Source organism: Poromitra crassiceps (genome assembly GCF_964638095.1).
Source record: "Poromitra crassiceps genome assembly, chromosome: 10".
NCBI lineage: Eukaryota > Metazoa > Chordata > Actinopteri > Beryciformes > Melamphaidae > Poromitra > Poromitra crassiceps.
Window position 1 is genome coordinate 16,983,501 of NC_139631.1, and position 20,000 is coordinate 17,003,500.

Sequence of the window (20,000 nt, forward strand, 5' to 3'; positions counted from 1 at the left end):
ATCCGTGTAAAATGCCCTTAATTCATCAGCGTGATGACAGCGTTTGACCTTTCTCATGCTGGTAGTGTTTTGGTGCCCCCTGAGGACAAGTAATGTCTTTGACTACTGGGGTGACACGCTGTCATAACAGTTTCCCTGCCCTTTTGTCATGCAGGTGCATAATCTTATCTTTCCTTTGATATCATTCATATTCTCAACTGCTTTCATATTCATAGGCAGGAGGAGCCGCTATCTAAATTGAAAATTACCGCGAAAGCTATGGAGCCTGGCTGACACATATTGTAATTTTCCGTTTTATGGCTGCATTTTAGCAGATAAGACAATTGCTTGTGACAATGCAATTGAGCATGGTTAATGGACATTAAAAACCCAATGAAGCAGTGCTGCTGGAATTTCTATAAGCGCCCGTTTGGATCCCGGCATTCATTTTCCATTTCATAGCCAGGGGCTGAAATTAGAGGGAGGCCATTTTGACTGGAAACAGGCCTCACTCAGGGTGTGTGTCATTTAATTGTCTGACTGACCGTGACCGACTGCCTGACTGACTGACTGACTGACTGACTGACTGGCTGACCGACTGCCTGACTGACTAACTTGCTTACCGACTGGCTGGCTTACTATCCATCTGTCTTGTTAGCTGGCTGGCATAAACAGAATTTGATGTACTGTATGACTCTCTACATGTGTCCAATGTCTCCAATGTGGAGAGTAATTACTGTGATTTAGCAGCCAGGCCAAGAGTTAACAGTTATCTGACCTTGTCCTCAATAACACTGCCCTTGTATACAGTAGCTAGCTGTCTCCCCCATGTCTACATGATGTGTCTAACCGATGATGCAATAGATAGGGAGAGAGAGACAGAGACAGACAGACAGAGAGAGAGAGAATTAACTGACAGAAATAGAGAGAGACATTCAGAGAAATGCTAGCTAATAAACAGTTCTTAGTATTAATTTGCATGGGTGAGAAATAGAGAAGTGACTCAGCGATGTGCTATGCATTGATTGGAGACAGACAGAGAGAGAGACAGACAGAGAGACAGACAGAGAGAGGGCCAGTGGCTCCACTGCTATTATAACAAGATGAGTGTTTCCCCCCCTCAGATGAATATAATAATAAGATCATCTGTTGTCCATGTTTCTGGCCCACGGTGGACTTGAGATGAACTCTGTTGCCTCCAGGCTTTTGGGGAAACCCGTTCTTGAGTGGGAGAGCAGCCAGGGAATGTGTCTCCTCACACGGCCTGACAGTTTGGATAGGCTGGATCTAAATCCCCCATTTAAGCTCTAGCTGAACAGGCAGAGATAACATGGTTAAAGCTATTTGATTTTTTTCAATCTCAATGTTAAGGAATGGAAGAAAAACGTTTTTAATTATGTCAAATGTGTCATGTGAGTTAACGGGGAAATGTGGAATAAGAAATAGGCCTATCTTAAAGAAGCGCCACTCCACCGAAAAACAATGCTGATATATTTTGCAGATGATCGTACACAAAACTGTAAACAGTTTTGCAGGCATTCATTCAGTTGGACAGTTATTGAGAGATGATTTGAATAAAGTTGTGGACCAGTCTCAATAACTGTCAAACTAAATGAATGCCTGCACAACTGTTTACAGTCTGATTTTTTAGATCTGTGAGATCATGTGCAAAATAAATCAGCGTTGTTTTTCGCTGGAGTTCTCCTTTAACAGTGATGATCTGCCTACACCACAACAAAATAGCAAATAGCAGATTTGACTCTAGCTAAAACACATGGGGATATAATGCCTCTGAAAGGGGCATGCGCATGCATTTTTCTGTCTCCCTGTGATAGTCCAGGCCTGGCAAGGTGTTCCTTTGATATGTTGAGTTGAAAGGATAAATGTTTTTTCCCCCTCTCTCTCTCTCTCTCTCTCTGTGTCCTGGCAGCATTCCAGGCTCAGCAGTGTGTGCCTATGACATGGCGGAGGTGGCCAACACGTTCACAGGACGTTTCAAAGAGCAGAAATCCCCAGACTCTACCTGGACGCCTTTTCCTGAAGACAGGGTTCCCAAGCCAAGGTAAAACAATTAATTAAACAGTACACACACACACACACACGCACGCACACACGTGCATGCGCACGCACACACGCAGACACACACACACACACACACACACACACACACACACACACACACACACACACACACACACACACACACACACTCATGCAACTTAAGCACTTCACTCACAATCACAGTCTCTCTCTCTATTCCTTTATCACACACCCACACGCACCCACCACATGCACACATGTACATGTAGGCATAATACTCTCTAAAAAAAGATGCATATGTGTTGTTAAATGTGTCAGTAGCACTCCATTTTTAACACGTTACGTAATTCTTCGTCACATCCTTATATTTTAGATTTTACATCCTGTGTTCTTTCAGTACATCACACATCCATGCGCACACACACACACACACACACACACACACACACACACACACACACACACCACCTCTCTTCACAAATGCACCCGTAACCCATTACCTCACCACCATCACCACCACACCACCCCCCCCCCCACACACACACACACACACACACACACACACAGCAGCATCAAAGAAGGGCTCCGTATCAACAAATGAAGCATGAGATCATTTTACAGATGGCTAATTCCACAAATGCACCAGCCTGATCAATCTCCCATCTACTGCTGGCTAATTGGCGTGCTAAGAGCTGCTCTCCTCTCCTCCAGAGAAGAAACCGCTTTACTACAAAGATCTGGGCCGCGATAATTGTTGGAGTCCTTTGTGTGTGTGTGTGTGTGTGTGTGTGTGTCTGTGTGTTCCCATATGGCGGAGGAGGCACTTCCTTACCTGTACTGCACTCTTTGTGCATGTGTGAGTGCATGCATTGTGTGAAGGTGTGTGTGTGTGTGTGTGTGTGTGTGTGTGTGTGTGTGTGTGTGTGTGTGTGTGTGTTCCCATATGGCGGAGGAGGCACTTCCTCGCCTGTACTGCACTCTTTGTGCATGTGTGAGTGCATGCATTGTGTGAAGGTGTGTGTGTGTGTGTGTGTGTGTGTGTGTGTGTGTGTGTGTGTGTGTGTGTGTGTGTGTGTGTGTAAGTTTACCCACCTCTCCTAATTAGCATGAAATTGCGTGTTTATGTTCAACAAGGTCAGACGTTAATGAGATAGGATATACGAGTGTACGTTCTTTGGTTGATGTGATTCATTTCATTTGCATCCTCTGTTGCATTCAAACCTTTTATCTGCAAACAGACGGAGACGTGTAACAAAGCCACCCAGGTCTGCCCCCCTAGCAGCCTGTTCCTCCATGTGTTACAATCTCCTAGTGAAGCACTTACAGATTCACGTATTTAAGAGATGTCTGCTCCGCTCTCTCTGTGTCTGCAGACACCAGTGGGCTAATAGCTACAGCGTAACCAGCTACAATTTGAAAATGTATTATAGGAATTGGCCAAGTCCAATTGGGGAGAAAATGGGATGAAAATCTGAAAAAACTGTCTGCTTCTTTTTTGTATCCATAATAGACTTTAATTGAACACTTTTCTGATATTGAGCAGCACTTGACTGCAACGTACCTGGCAAGGGATTGTATTCCACTTTTGATGTCAGGCAAAACAAATTCAAAAATTCTTAAGTTGTTCAAAATAACCATTTTCAAATATGGTTTACTTTTGGTTTGGTTTTTGGTCTGTGCGAGTCTTTCATACTCTCTGACAGAATTGCTCTTATTTTCTTTTACTTCTCCTTTTTACTTCCTCTGGATATAACAATTATTCAGATTCTGACATTCAGAAGAAAGCCTTAGTCACGCTTTTTCTGGATCAGATTTCCTTTATACTCATGCCTACAGATCACCATTTTTATGATAGTTTTAGACAGGAAAATAAATATTCATGCCATGTCTGTACATTTCCATATTTTTTTTTAAAGTTCAGTCATTGCAGTCACAGAAATCATCGGTGGCCAGCTGGCTAGTATTTCCATGGCCCGGTGCAGGCCATGCAGTGTGGCAGGGCATCAAAGCCGTGCAGTAAAGCAGTTTTACAAGCTCTCAGAGGTGAGATGTCTGCGATGGGGATCTGCTATCAAAAGCAGCTTCGCTTTTACAAGCAGCTCAACAATTTCCTGTAAATGTCTCACGGCCCCGATTCCAAACAAAAGAAGACATGCTCCTGTCTACTCTGCTCCGACCAAAGCCTCTTCGGAAACAAACGCTTAGCTATTCCAGTCGCTACACGCTCATTGATTTTAAGGAAGCAGAACTTTCCGTTTTCTATTTGAAGTCTGACCATGAAAAGAATGTTAATTCCACCTACAATAAATGTAACATTTTCTCCTTTGTCATCTTTTTGTGCCCCCCCCCACCCCCGCATCATTCTGCTTCTCCCACCTCTTCACCTGCCCCTTCTCCTCTCCTCTCTGCTCCTCAGGCCTGGCAACTGTGCTGGTACTCCCACCATGGAGAGATACAAGGTGTCCAACGAGTTCCCCGACGACACGCTCAACTTCATCAAGATGCACCCTCTGATGGACGAGGCTGTGCCCTCCATTGCCAACAGGCCCTGGTTCCTCAAGACCATGGTGCGGTAAGTGTCACACATTCAGGGAGTCCGTCACCTCACCAGCCGCCTCAGACCAGGGCAATAACTGAGAGCCCGGCTCATTCTCCATGCTCGTACTGTACCAGCGTGCGACCTGTTTACAGCATCGCAGAGGAAACACTGATCAACATGATTCCATCACGCTCGCACAGCGACAGCGTACTGACGTGATGAAGACAGAGTTTACTTAGGGTGAGCTGTTTCGACTGGCAGAGTGACGTGAAGCCTGAAGAAGACTTAATGTCGAAATGTCTTAGCTAAGTGAAAAATCACTCGTGTGCAACGAGGGATTTCATCCTATTTACACTGTTATAAACAAGATGATTTCGATGAACGTCCGTCTTCTTCACAAATTGCTTGCCTAATTCTTCTGGGGATACTGTAGTGTATTTCTACTAGAGGGATACTGGAATAAAAGAGAGGAGTTTTTCTTTCTAGTCTGTGGTTGGCTTTTCTCCAGAGTGTCTGGAGTGGAGCCCATTCCCCAGAGCCAGTGTGCTGTGGCTGTGGTCGTTTGATCATCAAGGTCTGTCTGGCTTTTCGCTAAACTACAAACTGACAATTTAGTCGGTCTCTGGGGAAACAGGACAGCAGACTGCCATCTCATTGGTAAGGCAAAACTAGCTGACCGGCTGACATCGGACAGAAGCAAAAAATAAAAAATCATCCATTTTTAAATTTGGGCTGGATGGATCTCTAGATCATAAACTTGCCAGACCCTTGACTTGCCTCTGCGGTGGTAACATCACTGTAAAGATCAGCTATGGAAAAAAAATCTTCACAGGTTTTACGAATTATTTGCATAGTTAGTATCACATCTCACTGCTATTTTGCCAAGGTCTGACCTACATACTGTACTTGTTACGAGGCTTGGTACGAACAGCTTTTATCAAGGTTAGTTCTACAGCTCGATCTCTCTTTGCTCACTATGTCACATGACCATAACACAGCATTTGTATCTTTATATCATGCAGTCTGGCCATGAAAATAATGTTAATTCCACCTATAATAAATGTAACAGGAGTCAGACTGTTTTATTTGATTTGAAATGACAGCGTGCAGGCAGAGCAGAGCCTGCTATGCAGGTCACAGGCAGAGCAGAGCCTGCCATGCAGGTCAGAGGTCACAGGCAAAGCAGAGCCTGCCATGCAGGTCAGAGGTCACAGGCAAAGCAGAGCCTGCCATGGAGGTCACAGGCAGTAACGTTAGTTAAAAGCATTATGCAAGTTGAAAGAAGCATTGTCATTACAGTATGAGGGAAGGAGAGACAGCACAGGGCGTTTTAAGGTATCTATCTCACCGTCTCTATACAGAATGTTATTCTTGATATACAAGATCAGGGCTTGATCCCCTCCATGGCCTGGAGGAGACATCTCAGAACCCAGAAGCTTTTGTTGCAAATTGGAAAAAAGCCGATCTACTGTCCTCTGTCCTGATACTGATGGTGTGACAGAGACCTCAGCTAGCCTGTCTACTGTCCTCTGTCCTGAGACTGATGCTGTGAGACCTCAGCTAGCCTGTCTACTGTACTCTGTCCTGAGACTGATGCTGTGGCAGAGACCTCAGCTAGCCTGTCCACTGTCCTCTGTCCTGAGACTGATGCTGTGAGACCTCAGCTAGCCTGTCTACTGTCCTCTGTCCTGAGACTGATGCTGTGAGACCTCAGCTAGCCTGTCTACTGTCCTCTGTCCTGAGACTGATGCTGTGAGACCTCAGCTAGCCTGTCTACTGTCCTCTGTCCTGAGACTGATGCTGTGAGACCTCAGCTAGCCTGTCTACTGTCCTCTGTCCTGAGACTGATGCTGTGAGACCTCAGCTAGCCTGTCTACTGTCCTCTGTCCTGAGACTGATGCTGTGAGACCTCAGCTAGCCTGTCTACTGTCCTCTGTCCTGAGACTGATGCTGTGAGACCTCAGCTAGCCTGTCTACTGTCCTCTGTCCTGAGACTGATGCTGTGAGACCTCAGCTAGCCTGTCTACTGTCCTCTGTCCTGAGGCTGATGCTGTGAGACCTCAGCTAGCCTGTCTACTGTCCTCTGTCCTGAGACTGATGCTGTGGCAGAGACCTCAGCTAGCCTGTCTACTGTCCTCTGTCCTGAGACTGATGCTGTGGCAGAGACCTCAGCTAGCCTGTCTACTGTCCTCTGTCCTGAGACTGATGCTGTGGCAGAGACCTCAGCTAGCCTGTCCACTGTCCTCTGTCCTGAGACTGATGCTGTGGCAGACACCTCAGCTCGCCTATCTACTGTCCTCTGTCCTGAGACTGATGCTGTGAGACCTCAGCTAGCCTGTCTACTGTCCTCTGTCCTGAGGCTGATGCTGTGAGACCTCAGCTAGCCTGTCTACTGTCCTCTGTCCTGAGACTGATGCTGTGGCAGAGACCTCAGCTAGCCTGTCCACTGTCCTCTGTCCTGAGACTGATGCTGTGGCAGACACCTCAGCTCGCCTATCTACTGTCCTCTGTCCTGAGACTGATGCTGTGGCAGACACCTCAGCTCGCCGGGTACAATGAGCAGAAAGGAGGGAGAGGGCACACTTGAGATTCTTATTACTGTGAATGGGAAAATCACAGCAGTCTTTAGTCCTTGAGATTCTATTATTTCGATAGTCCTTGGTGCTCCCGTTATGCTTGAATGCATCAACACCACATTAGACCTTCAGATTGCTGTTACTGTTGATTGGATAAAACCAGTGGCACGGAGCACGGGAAGAAATATCCATCTTAGAGAAAACAGGGCAGACAATGGGATAAAAGGGAGTGGCCTTGTTATTCTGATGGGCTCATGGTGTAAGCCGCTGGCTTGAGTAAGGTTAAATTTCCCTTCACAATAGCAAATAGTTTGCTTACCTCTACTTTACATGTGCTGTATTTCAAGTCCTTTTTACACAGAGAACACTCCCAAAGCCCTTAATGAGGGTAAAACTGAATTTCCTAGATTTCCGGATAAGTTCTCATCTTTAATCTTTAATTGCCATCTCCTTCAATTATTAAAGAAAATATAAATAAATAAAAGAAATTCAAGGGAACGTGCATTTGCATAATACAAACTGATGTGAAGATGCACCTTTTTGATAACTTGAAGAGGTTCTTGGTGCTGGAACTAATTAAAGAGATGATGCTAACATCTTATTCTCCTAGTAACACCGACAGGCACGGTGAGGTGCCCATCCAAAATGCACTCAAAAGGCAGCTGTCTAGTTTGCTCACTTGCTTGATTAGCTGCTTTATAATTCATTTGATTGTGCTTTGTACACATTTTCTTTCAGGAGCCACCTGACATGCCTTATGGCAATCCGATTGAGTGCCTAATTAAATAGCAATCAATTAATGAGGTTAATAAATTGACTTTTTAATCCCTCCTGCAGTTCCCCCTGCTCGGTCAGACCTCTGACGTGCATGGTGGAAGTCACACTAGTTGAGCGATTGATTCTGTAATTATTATTCCAAGCATTTAGCGATGGAAATTGTATTTACCTTGGTGCTTTTTGTGAGTGGTGAGTATTTTTCTGTCAATAATGCAAAATCCTTCCCAAGCTGGTCTGTGAATGGAGTCAGTCTGGTAGAAAGTGTAGTGAGGCGGCACTCAAATAGAGCTGGGTTACTGCCCAAGATATTTCTGTTCAATCCCTGCTGGTGTCCCTCACCGCCATCTGTCGCTGTGTTACTGGACAAACTGATGAATTGATTGGTTTGACTTTGGTGCTCCTTATTTCTCTGTTGTTGCAGGTATCGTCTGACGCGCATCGCGGTGGACAACGCAGCCGGGCCCTATAAGAACCAGACCGTGGTCTTCCTGGGCTCCGAGAAAGGCATCATCCTCAAGTTCTTGGCCAACACGGACAGCGGCTTCCTCAACGATAGCCTGTTTTTGGAGGAGCTCAACGTCTACAACCCTGACAAGTGTGTAGCTCTGGCAGTGGGTGTTTGTGTGTGTGTGGTGAGAGGCAGAGAACGCAAGTGAGAGATATATCTAGATAGCTAAAGGAGGGTCAGATATTGTGAGTGTGTGTGTGTGTGTGTGTGTGTGTGTGTGTGTGTGAGAGAGAGTTTGCATGTTTCCAACCATCTACCCTCAGCCAGCCAAACCCACCGTCCATCCCACCAACCCACCAGTCCCATCAGTACCAGTCAGTTCCCCCAACCCCAAGCTCTATAGTCCAGCCAGCCAGCCAGATGGCTACTCTATCATTTAGAAAGAGTTTTATCAGGTTACACTCTGCCCGACCACAGCCACTAAATTAAAGACATAGACCCCAAGGCTCTGGATAACGTACGCTGTGGCTCCCAACCACAGCCAAGACCAGCTCCTCCAAAACCTTCCCTGATTAAAGGAAACACACTCACACACACACACACACACACACACACACACACACACACACACACACCGAGGTCTGTGTTAGTCTTTAGAGCCAGCCTGAGATCCCGCGGTAATACATTACACGGCTGTTAGTGCATGTGTGTGTGTGTGCGCGCGCGAGTGCGTGTGTGTGTGTGTTCGCGTGTGTTGCATGTGGCAGGGCAGGGAGTGGAGAGAGTTGTTGTGTATTTGGAACAGGAGCGAATGAGGAAAAAGCAGCCGCAGTCTGACCCTGCCAAAGCAAATATTTAGATGAGGAGTAATGGATGAGGGGGTACAGAGAGGGAGGACAAACAGACGGGAGAATGAACAGAGGATGGAGAAAGAACAGAGGATGGAGAAAGAACAGAGGATGGAGAAAGAACAGAGGATGGAGAAAGAACAGAGGAGAAGTCGGCAGAAAATAGACGGAATGAAGAAGAAGAAGAAGAAGCAGAATAGGCGATTGTGTTGGGCAGCGTGGAGGAGACGAGAGAAGGAGAGCAGGGAGGTGAGCCCAGGGCTTTCAAGGTGACCACTGTTTGTTATCCAACATGGTGCTGCCATGTGACGAGCTGTGTGCAGGGGATGAAGGGCAGCCCCCCCCCACCTCCCCACCTAGCTGTCCTTGCTGCCTCCTCCCTTCACTTCTCCCCGGCCACCTCTCCCCTCTCCTCCCTCTTTACGGCAGGGGCCGAGCATTCGCTGGCCGCCGGCCATCTGGCTTCAGCGGCGTACAGTAAGTGACTTTGCCTGCCTGCCTGCCTGCCTGCCTGGGTAGTGGCTGGCTGGATCAGCACAGGCCCGCTCGCCCTGCATTACCCAGTGTAGATGCACTCTAAGCCCTAATTGAGAGTGTTAATGCAGGGCCAGAGTGCTGCAAAGGCGGGCAGACTAAATCCCCCCCGGAGCTGCATGGAGGCGGGATGGAGAGATGCTTGACACGCCCAGTGGGATTAGGGTGTGTGTGTGTGTGTGTGTGTGTGTTTGTGTGTGTGTGTGTGCGTGTGCCCACGGGGGCCGGGTAGACAAAGAAGGGTAAGGTCGTGCGGGAGGGATGGGAGAATGGTACAGGGAGGTTGCAGAGAGGAGGGGGTGGTGTTAGGGGGTGGAGGAGGGGGTGGTGTTAGTATTCGAGGGTTTACAGTTAAGTGCAGTGCTACTGCTGACTGCTCACAGTGTCCATCTGTCTGTATTATCTGCTGTATCTACTGTCGATCATCCCCTTGTCTTTAGCACTGTTTACCTCTCACTCTGTTCCTGACCTCATAGCCAGCATAATCTCTCTCTCTCTCTCTCTCTCTCTCTCTCTCACTGACCTCTTATTTCAGGTCTGTCGGCCACCTCTTAATCTTCCTCCTTTTCTCTGTTTAGATGAACTCCTCACCACTCTTTGTCTCAGAGTTTGTCCCTAAATGGGATGTCCGGGTAGTGTAGCGGTAGATTCCCTGCCTACAAACACGAGGGTCGCAGGTTTGAGCCCCATGTTGCTTGCCTCCGGCTTGGTCGGGCATCCATGCAGGCACATTTGGTTGTGTCTGAGGGTGGGAAGTCAGATCTGAAAAAACTTGATAAAAAGCGTGAGTTTGTTCCTAAATAAGCAGACAGATGTACAGATGGACGGATGGATGGGTTGATTGCCTGTCTCCTTCTCTCCTCTCTTTAGGTGCAGTGTGGATGGCGTGGAGGACAAGCGCATCATCAGCATGCAGATTGACAGCACGAGTCACGTTCTGTGGGTCGCGTTCACTTCCTGTGTGGTCCAGGTGCCGCTGTCTCGCTGCGAGAGGCACGGGAGGTGCAAGAAGTGAGTTTGACCTTCAGCTCGTTCACGAACCCCCAAAGTGGTTTCCATCACCTCTGATAGGGAAAACACTGTGGCAGTACAATGTGATGAGAGTGTGTGTGTGTGTGTGTGTGTGTGTGTGTGTGTGTGTGTGTGTGTGTGTGTGTGTGTGCGTGCACGTGTGTGTGTGGTCCAGGTCCTGTATAGCCTCCAGAGACCCGTACTGCGGTTGGGTGTCAGAGGGAGCCTGCAGACAGGTGGTCCTCAACGCAAAGTAAGTATATGTTATTGACATTACTTCTATCATTTTCAAATATGTGGAATCGAACCAGTTGTAAATATCATAAATGTTGTTTGGGGCGGCTGTGGCTCAGGAGGTAGAGCGGGTCATCCACTAATCAGAAGGTCGGTGGTTCGATCCCCGGCTCCTCCAGTCCACATGTCGAAGTGTCTTTGGGCAAGACACTGAACCCCGAATTGCTCCTGATGGCTCTGCTAGCACCCTGCGTGGCAGCTGGCCGCCTTCGGTGTGTGAATGGATGAATGTAGGTACACTGTAAAGTGCTTTGGATAAAAGCGATATATAATTGCAGTCCATTTACCATTTGTTGCTTCCAATATCACAGCCATTGCTTTAGTCCCTCTGTCGTGCATCTAGCCTGCATTAGCGCTGCAGACTTTTCCAAACAATTCCTTTTGAGCTGGCAGCAATACCACAGAAGTTGGAGTGTTATTACAGTGACAATATAGCAGAGAGAAGTCATAAAGATTATGTTCGTGAAGTAGTGTGAGACATAACTTGTTTTCCATGCACGTCTTTTGCACAGTATCCCATCGTCATTGTCACGCCTGTGTCCTCTCTCGATTTGTCGTGTCTGTGATCGTTCTAATTCGATGGCGTGTAAGTGCAATTTCCTCCAGCGGCAAGGGCTATTGGAAGGATGAATGGAAGGAAAGTGTCGTTTGCCCCAGGCTTGGGGTTGGGTACTCGGGCCGGGGGAAAGCGAGCGCTAACTATAATTTGTGGCTATAGTTATGACACACAACCAGATTCTGCTTTCTGAACAAACAAGCGTACGGAGCTTTGTGGTGGGAAAAACATTTTACAGATGAAGTCATAACAAAAGGACCAGTGCTCCACTGGCTGCTTGACGTTGAATGAATTTGATCTCCCAGCAGCCAAATGATTGGTCTGGCAGGCCATTAAAGGCACACACACATATGCACGCACACACAAAAATGTGCACGCAAAAATGCACACATACACACTCCATCCTATGATTATTTGGTCAAGCCGAGGCTCGGGACTGTTCTGGTTGAGTTTCCACTTTGGAACAGGAGCTGACACAGAGGCCTTAAGAGGGCAGATGACCTCGTTCCTTTACTGCACAATCTACTCCTTTACTGCACAATCTACTCCTTTACTGCACAATCTACTCCTTTACTGCACAATCTACTCCTTTACTGCACAATCTACTCCTTTACTGCACAATCGAAGTGAGTGAGAGGGGGATGAGGCCCGATAGGATCTGTTAGTTTGTTTTGGACAGAGGGAGGGATGGAGAGGCATTTCGCCATGAAATAAAAACCGCTAATGCAAACAGGTCCCTGGAGAGGATTTACATCTATCTATCTATCTATCTATCTATCTATCTATCTATCTATCTATCTATCTATCTATCTATCTATCTATCTATCTATCTATCTATCTATCTGTCTGTCTGTCTGTCTGTCTCTCTGTCTGTCTGTCTGTCTGTCTGTCTGTCTGTCTATCTATCTATCTATCTAATGTACAGTATCTATCTTCATCCCTACCTGCGTATCTATCCACGAATCGACCGGTCTTTCTTTTCCTAGCTTTGCTCTGACATTCTCTCTCTCTGCCTCCTCCTCCTCCTCCTCCTCCTCCCCCTCTTCTTCCATCTGGTCTTGGTGCTAGCGTGCCAGCCTTCCCATGTGGAGTTATGCCTCTTATACCTACTGCCTATAAACAGCTTGGACTCTGCTCCTCGGCCTGCAATATGGTCCCCAGTGGCCCTGTGACCATGCATATATGATGGCATATGATTGGTTACCATGATTATTATTATGTAAACTAAGCACGTAATCGTGTTTTACTGACAATAGACCCTATTTGCAGATTTGCATATGAATAATTTTGTTTACAGTGGAAGCCATTGTCACAAGTCCCTTACACTGCATCTTCTCCGGATAAAGAGTGGGGTCCTACATTGGTTACATCTATATCTATATACATATATTATATATGTATATATTATCTATATATTATATAGATATAGCAACTTATTACCTGGTGAAACCCTGATGATATAAGCCTGAGCTAAAACATTCCCATGTGAACAAGGTCCATTTGACAAATCTAATTGTCAACTTTCAGGAAGCATGATGCATCCTTACGCATCTGAAATCCCATGTCACTCATTCACTTTACTTACTGTAATGAATCATTAATGCTAATATGCCTGACCTGCATTTAACAACCAAACTCCCCTCTGTATAACTACCCACTTCACATAATGATCACAGCTGATGCAAGATCATGTCAAACGTGGCCCTTGGCAGCCTCTACTTTAAGCTGGTACAGTACAGTGTGAATCTGATTGAAATACTTTAAGTTGGTACAGTACAGTGTGAATCTGATTTAAATACTTTAAGTTGGTACAGTACAGTGTGAATCTACTTTAAGCTGGTATAGTACAGTGTGAATCTGATTTAAATACTTTAAGTTGGTACAGTACAGTGTGAATCTACTTTAAGCTGGTATAGTACAGTGTGAATCTGATTTAAATACTTTAAGTTGGTACAGTACAGTGTGAATCTGATTTAAATACTTTAAGTTGGTACAGTACAGTACTGTGAATCTGATTTAAATACTTTAAGCTGGTACAGTACAGTGTGAATCTGATTTAAATACTTTAAGCTGGTACAGTACAGTGTGAATCTGATTTAAATACTTTAAGTTGGTACAGTACAGTGTGAATCTGATTTAAATACTTTAAGCTGGTACAGTACAGTGTGAATCTGATTTAAATACTTTAAGTTGGTACAGTACAGTGTGAATCTGATTTAAATACTTTAAGTTGGTACAGTACAGTACTGTGAATCTGATTTAAATACTTTAAGCTGGTATAGTACAGTGTGAATCTGATTTAAATACTTTAAGCTGGTACAGTACAGTGTGAATCTGATTTAAATACTTTAAGTTGGTACAGTACAGTGTGAATCTGATTTAAATACTTTAAGTTGGTATAGTACAGTGTGCATCTGATTTAAATACTTTAAGTTGGTACAGTACAGTGTGAATCTGATTTAAATACTTTAAGTTGGTACAGTACAGTACTGTGAATCTACTTTAAGCTGGTACAGTAGAGTGTGAATCTGATTTAAATACTTTAAGCTGGTACAGTACAGTGTTAATCTGATTTAAATACTTTAAGTTGGTACAGTACAGTGTGAATCTGATTTAAATACTTTAAGCTGGTACAGTACAGTGTGAATCTGATTTAAATACTTTAAGTTGGTACAGTACAGTGTGAATCTGATTTAAATACTTTAAGTTGGTACAGTACAGTACTGTGAATCTGATTTAAATACTTTAAGCTGGTATAGTACAGTGTGAATCTGATTTAAATACTTTAAGCTGGTACAGTACAGTGTGAATCTGATTTAAATACTTTAAGTTGGTACAGTACAGTGTGAATCTGATTTAAATACTTTAAGTTGGTATAGTACAGTGTGAATCTGATTTAAATACTTTAAGTTGGTACAGTACAGTGTGAATCTGATTTAAATACTTTAAGTTGGTACAGTACAGTACTGTGAATCTACTTTAAGCTGGTACAGTAGAGTGTGAATCTGATTTAAATACTTTAAGCTGGTACAGTACAGTGTGAATCTGATTTAAATACTTTAAGTTGGTACAGTACAGTGTGAATCTACTTTAAGCTGGTACAATAGAGTGTGAATCTGATTTAAATACTTTAAGCTGGTACAGTACACTACAGTGTGAATCTGATTTAAATACTTTAAGTTGGTACAGTACAGTGTGAATCTGATTTAAATACTTTAAGTTGGTACAGTACAGTGTGAATCTGATTTAAATATGCATTGGTTTCACTGGGACTTAACCCCGAGTTGAACCTACTGTAGCATCACATTCTGACACACTGAACTACAGTTGGAGATGCGTGTATGCCCTCTCTGGGATGTGAACCCTTAGCAGAGGGTTCATACAATGGTTCATTCACTTACACATGTGCGTGGAAAGCGTTGACACTTCCTCTGTACTGTGGCTTGTGAGTGAACTCATTGTTAATTCATCTATGGGACCAATGGGATTTAAACCCATAACCTCTCAACCTCCGGCTCAACCGATGTCGACTCTCATTGATGCGAGATGCCACTGTCTGTACCTCGCCATAACTGCACACAGTCTTTAATGTTAATGTGTCTGTGAGAGATCAGTGGGACTTGAACCCATGACCTCAAGGTTGCAAGTCTTCTGATCTCGTCATAGAAGCCAAACAGCATTCTGCGGGGGGCTGGGTGGAGTGGGGGTGAGGCGAGGGGGGAGTCCCTTGTTGAAATCCATTAGATTCCAAGAGTGCTTGCATGGCATTTATGCTTAGACAGGTTTAAATGTGCAACTCGGCGTCTGCTTTGCGATTATGCCGGTGTACTGTATGATACAGTAGGCAATTCAGGTAAGCAGATTCCAGTAAACACACTGGATAGAGGATGCTGCTGCTGCTATTTTTGTTATTCCAATGCTTTTCAAGGGAATTTGGTCATCAACAGGGTAAAAGGTTAGAGTTAAGGTTATATTAGACACGGGGGGAAGACTAATGGTAATTGGAGGCATGTACATTTACATCTCCACTGAATTATGTTAAGTTGTGTTTGACTTTGTTTTTGATAGTCTTTTTTTTTAAGTTGTCACAGAATATCTGAAATGCCACATCCAATCTATTTCAAGGGCACTTTCCTCTCCAGTGCTAATGTACATGTCCTCGTCTTTGGTCTTTCTTGCCTCTGGTTTTATCGGATCCATGCTTTCAGCTGTGATCAAGGGATAAGGGGATAAGAAGGGGTGGGTGGGCTGGTTCTGGAAAATGATTCCCCTCCTTCCATGTTATCATTGTGATCAGTGGAGGGTGAGGGAGATGAGAGGTGGCTGGACGAGGAGTTGGAGAAGGAGGAGTGATGAGGAGGACTGAAAAGCTGCCATGCGTGACCGTGATCCTGGTTGACAGTTGGTCCGCTCTGTTTCACAGATCTCCTTACTGCCTGCTTGGTGGTCTTTCGTGGGGAAAACAGGTCTCAGTGCAGCTTGCCTTGGAAAATAACATCTCTCTCTCTCTCTCTCTCTCTCTCTCTCTCTCTCTCTCTCTCTCTCTCTCTCTCTCTCTCTCTCTCTCTCTCTCTCTCTCTCTGTCATATGATGGCCCTCAAGCGTACTGTAGTTACCCCTCACTGGCCTGGCCCTGGGGCATGTGATTGGGACTACAGCCTCATATCTCTACTGAACCTAGCTGATGTCAGATACTGGGGAATAGGAGAAACATATTTGTTGTTGTAGTATGTTTGCTTGTTTTTTCTTTGGGGGGGGGGGGCAGATTTCACATGTCTTTTAATACATTTCTGCTATTTTACATACTCTATGCTAAGAACATTTTATTACAGTATAAAAAAGAATTCCGTTTATATCGACCCCTCTGGCGAGCATTCCTGTACCAGCTATGACTTTGTCCAGCGTCCTTTATAACATTTTCAGCCTCCAGGGTGCTTGCTAGGTATCGTTTGATTCTGTTCCAGTGTGCATTGGGTTTCCTGTAGCCTAGCCTGTGAGCAGCCGTAGGCTACTTTGTGCTCGGTGGTTGGTTTCTATAGCTTTGTTACTTTGTTAGGTGTGGTGCGCCTGGCACGGCATGGCCTGGTTTTCAGCTGCTGACCACGATGTCTCTGTTCCCTGCAGATCGGCCTTTGAGCAGGACGTGGAGCATGGCAACACAGATGGCCTGGGAGACTGCCAAAGTAAGCAGGCCCTCTTCCCTCCATCTTTCCCTCTTCTTCTTCTTCGTCCTCTCTTCTCTGTTAACTCCCTCTGTCCTCCCTCGGCCCTCCGTCCCCGTCTTCGCTGCTGTCACCCTCCGTCCCCGTCTTTGCTGCTGTCACCTTTTTCGTCCCCGTCTGTTCTCGCCCTCACAATCCTCCCTTTCAGCTTCTTCCACCCATCTGTCCCTCTCCGCTCTCACCCTCTCCCCTCCTTCACCCGCTGTTCCTCTGCTCCCCCGGCCTCGATGGGGGCTCAATAGAGTCTTGTGTGTCCCATAGGGCACGGGCTGGGTTCCTTCTGCAAAGTAGCAGGACAGCACAACACAAACATTCAGCAGCACGCAGGGAGACGATTCCACTCACAAGCTGTCATACAGCGTATTCTGTAGAACAACACAAGGCACACAAGGCCTTCAACCCCAGCCGTCAGCTCCATCCAGGCCTGTTGAAAGGCCTCCTGTAGTCTACGCCATACAGCAACACAGAGACTGGCACATACGGAGAATGCGTATTCATGTCCAAACTGTGAATCAAATATGTGTATGTTTGTCTGTATATTTGTGTGGGTAGCTGTTTTCCATTGGTCAGATGTGACGCTCTCTTGACATGCAGCTGAGCTGCTTGGGATGCAAGAGAGACATTAGAGAAATCTGACATGAAATCAGTGAATCACTCGTCTTCGTTCATTTCATCTCAATTTAGTCTATTCACTCAGAGAAATGAGGGCGATGCATATTCCCTTCGGTTTCATCAGTAGATTCAGTACAATTAGTCGAGGGTATAGATCACCTGTGGTTAGGGAGCGTATTGGGCAGCTAGTCGATTTTGAATTACTTTGAAAAGTCATGGTTTTTTCATCATGTTAAAGCATAGGCCTCCACCTCTGCAAGCAATGACGCATTTTTCCCTTATTTTCCCCCCTTTTTCCAGATACCTTTGTGGCTCTGAACGGTAAGTATCCCACATGCCGTATAGCTAATCCAATAAAACAGACAGCACAACTGCATTTCATCTCCCGTGACTCTAACTCCAGACCCACCCCTTCATCCAATCAATCAATCATTCCCTCTCAGGGAAATGAAAACTCCGCCTACATGTATAACGAGAGGTTATTAATGACTCACGGCTTTAACTGAATTCATTTCACTCCGTCTTTTTAATAGACATTCCGTCCAGTTACGAAGGTAATGAAACGTTACGGCTCGGTCATTCAATCTAGCTTTTCTTAGCCATGTCGTCATCCAGCCCCCCATGTTTAGAACAAAGAGCGGTGGAATTAGAGATCAGAACAGTAGAATTAGAATTCTTCAGTGTTGATTCTGATAGTTCTGTTAGACCTTCTCTGCTCCCCTGCTCATCCCCTTCACCCCGCTCCTTGTCCAATAGCATCGATTAGCCCTGACCTTTGCTTCTCTAATTGGACGGAGCTGCTTGTTAGTGCCTAAGGGCTTGGTGGTGAAGGGTGGTGCGTGTTTAGTAGCTCATCTGTTGACAGAGGGAGAGAAAGATTCAACTCAGCGAAGAAAGATGGGATCTGTTTCTGCCAACCACAACCAAGCAGTGTGCGGCTGGCACAGACTCTCCATACAAAGCCTCAAAGACTGCTTATACCAAAAAAGACTCATGTAAACATGCATGGGCGTGCACAGATGAGCATACATTTAGACACAGACGCGAATGTGTGCACACGCATGCGCGCACGCACACACACACACACACACTCTCTCACACTTTTAATCTCTGGCTCACTGTAGCTAATACATTCGTTCTCATAATCATACAACACAATGTCACAATCACACTTCAGTCAGTGTTTACAGCATCTTCTAGGTGCCGCCTGATGGATGCTATTTTCCATTAAGACTTTTGAAGAAATGATAAACAGATGTGATTAGCCTCCAGCACCTACACACACACACACACACACACACACACACACACACACACACACACACACAAATGTATACATACAGATGTTACCTGTTTCAAAGTACCCTATCACCGCGTCCTGTCGCGACGGTAGGTTAAGTGTTTTTCTTCGGCTGCTCTTCAGTGAGTTTTGGTCGTAGAGTGATCAGACCAATACCATTGGAATGTGTGGCTTCCCAGCTTTCATTTGACACCTCGCTGGACTCTTACTGGTGCAAACAAACCATATTACCGTGACCAGCGCGGCAGTACTTTCGCGGGCAATAGGATATTTCAAAACAGATAACATCTGTGCACATGCACACTCCCACCACCTTCTGTCTTTCTAAAAATGAAGCGCATTAACTTGGTTTTCAGTGAATCACACACACACACACACACACACACACACACACACACACACACACACACACACACACACACACACACACTGTGCACCTTGCAGCTGCCAGATCAAAACAGTCAGCTCCACAGAGAATGACAAGAATAGTTATTTTGAAGTGCTTCCAGATAGCCTGCCTCCCTGTGTGTAACCCCCCTGTGGCTGTACCCCCTCTGTGAGGCTGCCTCCTCTTGTACTGGAGATACAGGGTCACTGAGAAAGCATCTGTGTTGCTGCGCACCCCTATAGTGCTCAGTACGCTCCCTACAGGCTTGGCTGCGTGTTTTCAGGCACGCACGTGCATGCATACACACACGCACGCATGCACACACACACACACACACACACACACACACATGGACAACACCCAGTTTACCCACCCCACAACAAAATCTCAGCCATCGCCCTGGTCTGTTGGCGGTTGATATGGGTTTGAAGATAAATAAATAACCCGCCTCGCTTCTGCACTCGTCTCCTCCAGACTAGACAAGCTCTCCTCTCTTTTAATCTGGAGAAAGAGAGGGATGTGCATCCGTCGGCAGTTTAGGCCTTTTTCCCCCCCTCTTCTTCCCCTGATCCGCTGACGCTCGGAGCCCCGCCCCTCTCTCTATGTGTGTCATCTGCCTGAGTTGCACTTCCCCTGGCGGTGGGCGAATTAATTATAAAATAGGCCTGTCACACTAATCTCTCAGCCTGAGGCCAATAGTTAAATAAATCATTTTAATGATTGCCATGCCACACGTAGGCGGAGGCTTTGGGTGGTGTTGTGTTGTGGGTGGGTGGGGGTGGGTGGGTGAGTGGGTGTCTGTTGTGCGTAGTCTACCAACAGCATCAGCGTTAGCCACCTTAAACGGTCCCTTCTTCAAACGCAAAAGAGCGTGTT

The 20,000-nt window shown here is 45.7% G+C and overlaps 1 protein-coding gene across 2 annotated transcripts in view; it reads left to right on the forward strand.

The window, feature by feature from the left end:
* sema6a (sema domain, transmembrane domain (TM), and cytoplasmic domain, (semaphorin) 6A) overlaps positions 1-20,000 on the forward strand; it is a 151,255-nt gene that overhangs the window by 111,839 nt on the left and 19,416 nt on the right. For both annotated transcript variants that reach the window (XM_083644275.1, XM_083644276.1), the window contains exons 11-17: positions 1,910-2,041; positions 4,436-4,591; positions 8,333-8,506; positions 10,612-10,752; positions 10,928-11,005; positions 16,727-16,785; positions 17,737-17,757. In XM_083644275.1, coding sequence (XP_083500401.1) covers positions 1,910-2,041; positions 4,436-4,591; positions 8,333-8,506; positions 10,612-10,752; positions 10,928-11,005; positions 16,727-16,785; positions 17,737-17,757 — 761 coding nt within the window. The remainder of the gene's footprint in view (positions 1-1,909; positions 2,042-4,435; positions 4,592-8,332; positions 8,507-10,611; positions 10,753-10,927; positions 11,006-16,726; positions 16,786-17,736; positions 17,758-20,000) is intronic.